We start from the raw sequence: 11,780 nt of genomic DNA, 5'->3' as shown, positions 1-11,780 counted from the left end.
TAGGGTTTTGGTCCACCCTTTTTCTCAGCGATCTTATCCCGTACACTTTCGATTCTGCCGCTTTGTCTTATACGCTCCTCTATTCCGGCTATCTTCTACTCCTGCGTTCAAATTCTGGCGACTTGCATTGCCCATCGACCAACAATCCTCGTGTCGCGAATCCTACCACTACAATACATTATTTATATTTATTTGAAATATAATGGTAAATATTAAATAAAATTATTTATATTTATTCGCAAAAAAATATAATGGTAAATATTAAATAAAATTATTATATACACAAAATATCCCCAAATATCGATATATCGGGGAAAAATATCCAAATATCAGAAATATCACAAAAAATATCGTTGAAATATCTTGGCCCTCATAATTTTTGTTGTTATTTTATTTGTATATATATTTTCTAATTAATTATCTATATATCTCTACAACATATTCAATAAGGATATTTATATATCATTTTTATAATTAAATTATATCGTTATATAAAGACAAAATTCCCCAAATATCAATATTGAAAGTGTAAGGCTCTCATCTCTTCCACCATCTCTATATCTTATTTTCTAAATATATAAAAATAAGTTTTATATATTTAGTTAAAATTGATATATATAATTAATAAAATTAAAAAAAAAATAAAAAAATTAGTAGTGTATAAATTAGCCCCTATATTTTTTTATATATCGGGATATTTTGTAATATGATTGTTGTGTATTGAACTCTATGTTGTGGCCAACATAATTACAGACCCCAAGTTGGGTCGGGATCTGGCCCAACATTATTATGATAAAACCAATTATCACTAATCAAAACACAATTCTCTAACATTTATATTTTCGGCAAATAAATTTTAGTACCAAAACTCTAATCAATCCCTCCTCATTTCCTCAACTACAAGAAAATTCGGACAAAAACTTGTTACTTCTTCACTTTCTCTTATTTTTATTTCCTTGGTCTCAAATCACCATTAATTAATGGAAGAAGAAAAAGCCGCAGCATATTACGAAGAACTAACACGAAAAGGGGAAGGGGCAGCAAGATTCAAACAAGGACTTGGGTTTTCCTCAAATACCCCGGACCCAATCACAAAAGGTTCTTCCTTTTCATCTTCTTCATTTCTTAGTTCATTTGTTAAGGCTACTAGTCCAACAAAGGTTGATAAACAAGTACAGCTTGAAAATATACAAAATAAGTTGAAAAAGAAAGATGGGAATGCAAATGAGAAGGTTATTACAAGTTCTAGAAGGAGAATGAGTAGGGAGAGGGAGAGAGGGAGGAGGAGGAGGAGCAGGTCGAGAGGAGGAAGGAGGAGTAGGAGTGCTTCCCCGATGGGGCGAAGAAGAGTGGAGAAGAGTAGTAATGAAGGTACAAGTAGTAAGGAGAAGGTTGATTATTCACGTTTGATTAAAGGATACGAAGACATGGTGAGTGTTTCGATTGTTTACATTTGAATTAGTTATTTGGTAATTGGATTGTTTTAGTGGGCATTGCTAGATTAAGTAAAGAAAATTACAAATGTTATTAGCTTGTTCCCTTTGTTGTTTTTCTGAAGCTAATGACATAGTAAGGTCTAAGAATTCTAGTTAATATGATGCTCTTTAGCTTGAAGGTATAGATGCTGGAATTCCTAATGAGCTGTTATGAATTACAAATTGGTGAAAAGCTTGTGCTTTCTCAAAACATGTAGATGCCTCTCGTATAAGATGGAAATAGGTCATAGTCTTAATTCTTTACACTTTGTCACTGGACGCATCCCTGATTTCCCAACACATCATTTTCTGTTAGTATGATGGCACTGACATGCACACACCTTCCAATTTGAAGAGTCAATCTGGCACAGGTTTATTTAAAGGACTTAGTTCGGCAAAGTTTCAGTAATTTAAGGGAGGATTAATGGAGAAATGAAGTGGTATTTGGATGTAATTTTCCCAAAAAGTTTATGCAGTTAGGAAAGTATTCATCAATTAAAGAGGCATACCCGTCGTACTCTCTTATATACGTTCTGGTACAAGCCTCGGCTACAATTAGTTATATTGAGCGGAAGGTTGGGATAAATTCCTACCATCACGGGAAAGGGAAGGTTTAAGGGCTAAATGAATAATTCAATGAAGTACAGACTGGAATTTGTTTTTAGATGAATAAAGTTGTAACTCTAAAAGAAAAGTATAAAAGAAGTTATAATGATCTTGTATGTTATCAATGTTGTTGTGGACTTGGGGCTTCAACACTGTTATATTGGCATCACATGGAAGTGGAGGATTTTTTGACTGTCATTAGTTCTATATAATGCTTAGATATTATGGAGATACTTTTCCCCCTTTACAGTTGCTACTAAGCAAGGTGTGCCACTTTTATCATAAACAGGCTCCAGCTGAAAGAGTTAAAGCCAAGATGAAGCTTCAACTTTCACAAACTGGTATTGATTTAGATGCCGATTTTACCTCTTCCTTGGTTCTATTCTTGTTAGTCTTTATATGCTTTTGTTTATGCTATGGCCTGTAATTTGTGCGCGCTGTATCCGCTATCCCCTTATTTTCAATAACCGTTAGATGACTGGGGTTTGTGTGTGGGGATGCAATCAAGGATTTGAACTTTGAAGCACATATATTTCTTGTGATCAGAAACACAAAAGACTTATTACTGATGATAAAAGGTTATTAGCTGTAAGGGTTTTCAGTTTTCACACGACAGTAGTAGAAATATGCCAGTGAAAGGCAGTGCTCAACAGATGAACAAAACTCTCTAAGCTAAAACCACTGGATCTCTATCCCAGATCTTAACCAATAAAATTAAAAACATCCCGCAAAAGATAAAGAAAAAGAAGTGGATCTCATTGAATCATAGATCACCAAAAAAATTATTCTACACTTGAGCTATCTTCATAGATGCTTCTTAGATGGTGATTTATTTGAAAAAGGAAAAACTCTGAAAACTTTAACTTTCTTTTAAACCAAAACTCCCAGCAGACAGTGTGATTTACATTTATATAAATTGTATTCCCTAGCAATAACTGCTTCTGACTAACCACACGGTAGCAGTTGTCTTGCTTTAGGGAAACTTTTTTTGCTGGGAGGGAAAGACACTTATTAGTTCTGACTTTCCTCCCCCAACCCACCCACACCACTACTTGTATGGCAGTAATGCAGTTGTATGTAGTTAATTACGTATTACCTAGTCTCCTATGTGCTTTCCGTGTTATTATGGTGGTGTTTGAGATGATATTCCGTCATGATCCCCAAATATAAATATTGGATTAATTAAAAGAGAGGGAGGATATATGGAAAGCTCCTGAATTGATCATATAAGTTTTGAGAAGTTAATTTTCTCAACAATACAAGAGTATGGGGAGTCCTACTTGATGGGCTTCAGTGTAATGGAAAATTTGTTTTCAACTTACAACATCAAAGTACGATTTGAAAAATTGGGAAGAAAGATAAAAAAAAAGTTAGAATGGAGGGATCAGATGGCTACTCTTTTATCAGTGAGAGTGGAGACAACTCTTCTAATGACGATTAGGATGGTTTCTTGGAATGTGAGGGGAACAGGGAATGAAACAACATTTAGTGAATAATTGGAAGGAGGAACCAGATACCATTCATTCAACATACACAGCTACTCGAGGAAAAGAATATAGAGAAAGTCTGGGGGGAAGAATATGGAATTGGCTTTTAGTTCCAGCATTGGGGAGGTCTGAAGTTGCTCGGAACTCGTCTGTGGAGGATAGTTTGGTTGGTGCTTATACTATATGTATTATCTGCTCGTTGAAGGATGAAGAGCTTAAGTGGTTCCTCACTGCTGTCTATTGTCCATGCCGGGATTCTAGAGAACAGTTTTGGGAGGACTTAGACGTCATCAGATCTTCGTCATGTCTCCTGTGGTGCATGGGGGTTGGGGGTGGGTGAATTTGCATAAATGGATGAATGAACACTACTTTTATCACGCTCATTCAAAAGAAGGAGTTCTGTGAATTGGAAACTATAGACCAATCAGCCAATCTAGCAAAGACATCAATCATGGGTGTAGAAGAGGTGGAGAACGTTGAGACATTGGTGATTCTTATGGAGTGCGTGGTGGGCTGTTTACCGTATAAATACTTGGGAATGTTGGGATTACCAATTAGAACTCCGTCAGTAACATTGGAGGATGTTTGACACTTGTCAAAAGTACATTGGTGAACTTACAAATATACTACTTGTTCCTTTGCACAATTCCAAAAAGTGTCTCACATAGGCAGGAAAAGATCGTTAGAGGCGACGGAAGTTTGACTTCATCAATGGGATCAAGTATGTTCCCCTTATCAGAGAAGGTGCTTGGGCTTCTGACATTTTAGGAACATGAATAAATCTTGGCTTGGGTCGTAGATTTGGAGGTTCAATAAGGAGACTAATGCATTAACTTGGGTACAGCTTCTAATTGGTTTTCATGTTGAACCCCACTTCGATAAAAAGCAAGGAATTCAGCGCAAAGTGGGTATTGGTTTGAAGAAAACCTTGTTCTGGCAGGATGTGTGGTCTGCTGAAACTTCTCTTGCAAACAGGTTTCCTGTCTCGTGTTCTCTCATTGATGCTGTTTATTTTGGCCTTTGGCTGCAACAGGTTAATTAAGTTCCCTTAAGAACTTCGTGCGATATAGGTTTTGTTCACACTCAAAAAGTAACTAAATATAGTATTTCAAATATTTTCTTGGAAGTTATGAACACAAAAAAACTTGGGTTGAGGAGTGGTGGAAATATGGAGAGTACTTGAATTCTCAGAAGAGAGAACTGTAAACAAAATGCATGGTGGATAGCATACACTCAATGAATTTCAATTTTTTTAAGAGTATGCTTTGCTTATGTGGGTTTTATCGTGTATCCGCTGTTTGGAGTGCATAAAAGGTGAAATTGTGGTATTTTGGTTGCAAAGCATTTAGTCTCTTGGCCTTGAAAGTCAGAGAGATATTGCCATCTTGGTTAGAGCACTACTTCCGTGACAATGTGAGCAGCAAGTCTCGTTCTCGTTCTCAACTTTGATATTGCCAAGGGTTCAGAGAGGAAGAGAGAAAGAGAGAGGTTGTTGTAGCTGTCTTGCTTCGCTATATGTTTGGTATTGTTTGAATTACAATATATATCATCTTAAAACTCATATCTTCTGATTATAAATATTGTCTATCCGCTCTACCAATTAAAGAAGAGAGGTTGAATATGATTACACTAAGTGTAGTTGGACGCATGTACTATCAAGTAAAATAGAACTATCCAATGCTGCCAGGAATTCTCAGGATATATCTCATAATCAGGCATACTACTTTTGACACTTAAGGTATAACAAACTGATATAATTAAGAAAATCATAAAATGTCTACGTCATCATGCATAGCTTAGGTAGGCTTTTATTTATGCACTCCCTGTAATTATAGTGTACACTTTTATTTTCCCTAATTGTTGTATAAGAAATTCTTTGTGATTTGCAGCTGACAAGGATCCTGACAAGGGCATGGGTGCGGGATGGGAACGCTTTGAATTCAACAAGGATGCCCCTCTTGATGATGAGGAAATTGAAGGTTGATTCTGGTCTGTTTTAACATGTCAAGTCCAACTCAAAGTCTCCAACTATGATGCCATTCTTCTTAAATTGTTTCTTTGTTACTGATCAAAAAAGAAAAGAAAGCTAAGAATCTTGTTGGGTTACATTCTTGGATTGTTATGCTTACTTCAATCTGAACCTCTATTTCATGTCCTATAATTGAACCAAATGTCCAAATAAGCTAAGAGGTAGTTGTGTCTGCTCTCTTCACATATTCTAATGCTCCCCTTTCCATTCTGTAATGTGTATCATAGATTCATCATCCTCATCGCAAATCGTGGATGATTTGCATATGGTCCTGACTCTTGCTTCTATTATGTTTGGGACTCAACTGTAAATATCCAACAGTTTTTTATTGTACCCTCAAAACATATGCTATATTCTGTAAGTACTTCCTTACCCACCTTGTTTGATGTATCTCCAATACTGTTCTTATTATGTTCAGTGGAACAGATGCTGAATATACCATGTGTATACTCTTTACAACTATACTAAAACTAGAGTGTTAGGTAACATTTGGCCATTAGATCATAGCTACTCAAAGGTACAAATCCGACGTTATTATATTTTAAGTTATGTGACTTTCGGTATCAATATTTGATCCAGCGGCTATATTAAGAAAGTTTGTATATGGGTCCAGCAAGGAAACCGAGAGCTACTTCTCTATGCCTTCATTGGATTGGAGATAATTATTAATGTGATTTAGATCGTTCTTGAGAGTACACCTTTAAGCTCAGCAAGAAGTGATCAAATTGGTATGGATTTATGTTATGAAAAAAATAAAAAATAAAGAAAAAATTTGTGATTCAAATTGGTGTTGAGTATTTATGCTGGCAGCAATTGGAACTTTATTCTCTTGTTGCTTGTACGAAACAACTTAAACTGATTTGATGGGTCCTATTTCATTAAATATACAGTTGCAGAAGATGATGCTGTGGTGGTCAAGAAAATGAGCCAAAGCTTCCGCTTTTCTGCAGTGGAGGTACTGTCTGACAAGCTTGGTAGGAATTTATATTCTTGATGCCTAGTCTTGAAAAATCCAAAATTCTGTAATGCAATCTTTTCAAATTACTTCAGGCAAGAAGGGAAGAACAAATCAAAGCTGCTCATGACGAAGCTATGTTTGGAGAACTGGTAGCTCAACCATCCATGTCAACAGATGAGGAAGTAGCCATAGAAGATGATAGGACAGATAATGCTATTGATCAGAAAGCAACCAAGGAGAATGGTGTCGGCACTAATCACATTAGTGACAAGGTAAGGGGCTGATTAACTTTTAGGTGAATGTGATTCAAACTGAAAAGAATGAGGCCGTTCATGCTAAGTGATACTGTCTTTTGATTGCAGGTTCTTGCAAAGCAACAAGGATCTTGGCGAGATCGAGCCCGTAAACTTTAAGATGGACAGAAAATTGGAGTAATTTTTGGATTTGGCGTGCAATAGATATTCCAAGGATTCTTCTTTAATAGCATCTTCTCATCTTATGTAGTCATGCATATAGTTGGTGGAAAATGCTGAAGTTGACATGAAGTAACATTAATCCATCAATGAATTCTACATTTAAAGAAGGATTTGGCATTGTGGCATATAATTTCTAACGTGGCTGTACACCGGTGGCAGAGGAAGCTCAGTAAGTATAAAATTGCAAAGGGTGAGATACTGAAGGTGCAGCTAACAATTTCAAAGAATAATTCAGCTCGAACAGGTGGTTGTTCACAAGATGAGTGAGATATGGTACTGATAGAAGAAGAGCATAATATAGTTGTAGAAGGGAGAAACAATGGTCTGTATACCAAATGATTCCATTGAGAAGTCATTATATATGCCTGTATCTTGTATTTTTATTTTCTTCCTATAGTTTTCGGCACTTATTAATGGAATTTGTTGTGATCAGTTATGGTGTTAGTTTCAAATATGGTGGATATAAAGGGGGTTACGTATGAAAAGAATTCCTATGTGTTTGATTGCGAGAGTAATTTATGCTCTCTCTGTTTCTTCGTTCTTTGCTGTCTACTAGCATGTGTCCTGTGCTACTCATCAGTTTGCCAAGTTTGTAAAGAACTAAAATGAAAATTGTTAAAAAAACTAAAGAGAAACAATTTTTTGTGAATCTCTCTCTAAGAAAAGAGAAACAATTTTCTAAAAATGGGGAAGATATACAATTCCTATACATAAATTTTAGCTTTTAAATTAAGAAGACTATCCTAAAATTATTGAAGAAGGAGGTGGTTCAATTTTAATAGAGATTAGGGAGCCAATTGTAATTAATAAATAGGAGAGATGTAATTTAAATAAACGTAGGGAGGTGGTTCTAAAATCTTAAAATTGAGAGATTAGAAATACACTGTTCGGTTGAGAAGTGTGGTTCCTACAAACCCGACTATTATATAGTGTAGAGATGAAGTTGAAAGTGCAGTTGTAACCGGTTTCATTTGGGTTGGGCTTTGGGCGTGGGTGGTTTCTTAGGCTTCTGGTTGTGCCCAATGTTCTAAAAAATTGGTAGGGCTAGTCGGGGCGGTGGGTGAGGGGGCCTAGCCCCTACCCGTCTTAGCAGTGCTAGGCGGGGGTGGGTTTTTCTAATAAATATATCTTTATATATATATTATAGTTCTACCCTCTTCAATTGAGGAAGCGTTTCTAGAGTGTCCACGTGTCAAGACTAATTAAGAAAAAATAGGAGATAAAATAGAAAACAAATATTTATCTTTATCCTTAAATATATATTATAACTATACCCTCACAAAGACTCTAGTTTTTTTTAAACTCTATTACTAAATATAAAAGCATTTTTTTTTTCTAAACTCTATTACTAAATATAAAAAAGTAGGATATAAATAAAAAACAATCCCATCTAGAGTTTCACATACTCTCTAACTTTTTCTAAACACTATAGCTGATTATGAAAAAACAATCACATCTAGAGTTTCACAAAATCTCCAACTTTTCCTAAACAATATAGCTAATTACGAAAAAAAAAATAGTAAACAAAAAATTAAATTGCTAAAAACAATAATTTCCACCGAAAACGATTTTTCTAAAACCCTTTCAATTTGATGCGCCATCCACTGTGTGATTTAGACATTTATTCATAGTTAAGAATTCAAAAAAAAAATCACAATTTACATATATTCCACAATAATTATGATATATATTATATATATATATATATATATATATATATATTATAGTTACACCCTCGCCAATCTATTTTTTGGAACACTCGTAGGGACTCCAGTTTTTTCTAAACTCTATTACTACTTACAAAAAAGTATGATATAAATAAGAAAACAATCCCATATAAAGTTTCATTGAGTTTCTAACTTTTCCTAAACACTATAACTAATTACGAAAAAAACAATTCCATCTAGAGTTTCACAAAAATCCCATCTAGAGTTTCATAGAGTCTCTAACTTTTTCCGAAAAGTATAGCTAATTACGAAAAAAAAAATATGAGACAAAAAAACTAAATTGCTAAAAACAATAGTTTCCACCGAAAATAATTTTCCTAAAACCCTTTCGATTTGATGCGTCATCCACAATGAGATTTAAACATTTATTCATAGTTAAGGATTTCAAAAATCACAATTCTGGTCACAATAATTACGGCAGATTCCAATTAAATTTATGAATTTATAAATTTTCAACACTATATATATATCACAATTCTGGCCACAATATATATATATAATTCAGCGGAATAACGAGATTCAGTTAAAGTAGAAGTTGGGCTTAAATAAATTATATACCAAACCAAAACAAATTACATGTGAAAAATTAAATTATACAAAAAATAACATCACAAAATATATAATATAAAATGGAAAAAAAAATAACGGCAAAGCAATAATGGCAAATATTTCAAAACATATATAATATTGAATGAAACTAACGTCAAAGAACAATTAATGGGGAACCGAAAACTAGATGCAAATGCATCGAACTAACCTCAAATAATATTTAACGGGAAATCGGAAACTGGATGCAAATGCAAGCATTAAACTAATCTTAAAAAGTAATTAATAGAAAATCGGAATATTGATACAACTGCATTAAACTAACCTCAAAGAATAATTAACGGGAAATCAAAACTTGGATGCAAATACATCAAACTAATATAAAAAAAAAATTGTCGGGAAATCGGGAACTGGATGCAAATGCATTGAACTAACCTCAAAGAAAAATTAATTATAAATTGGAAACATGATGCAAATGCGTGGAACTAATCTTAAAGAATAATTAACGGAAAATCGGAAACCGGATGCAACTGCACTGAACTAATTTCTAAAAATAAACTGGATGCAAATGTATTGAACTAACCTCAAGAAATAATTAACGGAAAATTGGAAATTGGATGCAAATTTATTGAACTAACCTCAAACAATAATTAATGGGAAAAGAAAACTAGATGCAAATGCAACCATATCAAATAATAAACGAGAAATCGAAAACTGTATACAAATGCATTAAACTAATCTCACAGAATAATTAACGGGAAATCAGAAACTGGATGCAAATGTATTGAGCTAACATCAAAGAACAATTAATAGAGAATTGGAAATTGGATGCAAATGTATTGAACTAACTACAAAGAATAATTAACGAGAAATCAAAAACCAGATGCAACTGTATTGAACTGAACTAAAAAAAAAACAGGAATAAAAAATTGGATTCAACTGCATTGAACTAACCTCAAATTATAAATAACGGAAAATCAGAAACTGGATGCAAATGCATTGAACTAACCTCAAAACATAGTTGGATTATATGTTGTGAGAATGTCTTGATAAGTATAGTTTTGTATTTAAAATTGTGTTTATCTTATCTCTTTCCGTATGACTGGTAACTCCTTACTATTCAAGTAGCTTCAATATATATGAACTTCACCTTATTAGGTAATCTCACAAAATTTCAATCAAATTTATATTATTAAACAACAAAATGAAGTTGAAGGGTTTTATCAAAGGTGAGTTTTTTTTTAATAGAGAGTGAGGTTTTCACGTTGTAAGAAATTTGGATGAGTGATCAATATAATATTAGTATATAATAGTTATGCATATTTGTAAATATTTTTTAGAATAATTAATATAATAACACCCGTTCGTAGATAATCTTTGCAGATTCCACATAGTGAGTCATGCATAATTTAAAGAATAATTAATGGGAAATCGGGAACTGGATAATCTTTGATGATCCCACATAGTAAATCAAATATAATTTATTTTTTATGTCATATTTGCAAGGACACTACAGATGGATCAGTAGAAGTTGGTATTACACACCACATTTGATAATTAAAAGGAAATCGAAAATTAGATTCAAATACATAACTGAACTCAAAGAGTAATTAACGGGCGAAATCGAAAACTTTATGCAAATACAATAAACTAAACTCAAAAAGTAATTAACTAGAAATTGAAAACTTGATGCAATTGCATTAAACTAACATCAGAGAATAAGTAACGAAAAATTAGAAATTGGATGCAAATCCTTAAAAAATATTTAACGGAAAATCGTAAACGGTATGCAAATACATCAAACAAACCTCAAATAATAATTAATAGAAAACCAGAAACTGTATGCAAATGCATTGAACTAAACTCAAAAAATAATTAACAGAAAATCAAAAATCGAATGCAACTGCATTGAACTAACCTTATACAATAATTGGTGGGAAATCAGAAACTAAATGCAAATATGCATTAAAATAATCTCAAAGAATAGTTAACAGGAAATCATAAACAGGATGTAATTGCATCGAACTAATCTCAAAGCATAAATAATTAGAAACTATATGCAGATGTATTGAACTAACTTTAAAGAATTATTAACGAAAAATTGGAAACTAAATGCAATTGCAATGAACTAATCTCAAAGACTAATTAACAAAACATTGAAAAAGGGATGAAACTACACTGAACTAACCTAAATGAATAATTAACAGAAAATTATAAATTTGAACTAAATGCATTGAACTAACCTCAAAAAATAATTAACAGAAAATCAGAAACTTGATGCAAATGTATTGAATTAACCTAAAAAAACAATTAATATAAAATCGGAAATTAGATACAACTGTATTGAACTAACCTCAAATAATAATTAACGGAAAATCATAAACTGGATGAAACTGCATTAAACTAAAATTAGAGATTAACTAACGGGAAATCGGAAATTGGATGCAAATGCATTGAAATAACCTCAAAGAATAGT

The 11,780-nt window shown here is 33.2% G+C and overlaps 1 protein-coding gene across 4 annotated transcripts; it reads left to right on the top strand.

Annotated features, from left to right (window-relative positions):
• Positions 1-752: 752 nt before the first annotated feature.
• Positions 753-7,463, top strand: LOC147497853 (serine/arginine-rich splicing factor). Of its 4 annotated transcripts, none has more exons than XM_086560166.1 (6): positions 753-1,430; positions 2,371-2,422; positions 5,458-5,547; positions 6,488-6,552; positions 6,648-6,827; positions 6,918-7,463. In XM_086560166.1, the coding sequence occupies exons 1-6, from the start codon at positions 981-983 to the stop codon at positions 6,966-6,968; spliced, it is 888 nt and encodes a 295-aa protein (XP_086416292.1). In that variant the 5' UTR covers positions 753-980; the 3' UTR covers positions 6,969-7,463. The 4 variants fall into 4 exon arrangements, 2 of the variants coding, with proteins under 2 accessions (XP_086416292.1, XP_086416291.1); XR_015195276.1 differs by having other exon boundaries at positions 822-1,430; positions 6,488-6,571; XR_015195275.1 differs by having other exon boundaries at positions 822-1,430; positions 2,332-2,422; positions 6,488-6,571.
• The last annotated feature ends 4,317 nt before the right edge of the window (positions 7,464-11,780 follow it).

The sequence above is a fragment of the Coptis chinensis genome, chromosome 5, assembly GCF_015680905.1.
Source record: "Coptis chinensis isolate HL-2020 chromosome 5, ASM1568090v1, whole genome shotgun sequence".
Lineage (NCBI taxonomy): Eukaryota > Viridiplantae > Streptophyta > Magnoliopsida > Ranunculales > Ranunculaceae > Coptis > Coptis chinensis.
This window is presented reverse-complemented; position numbering and strand designations above follow the sequence as displayed.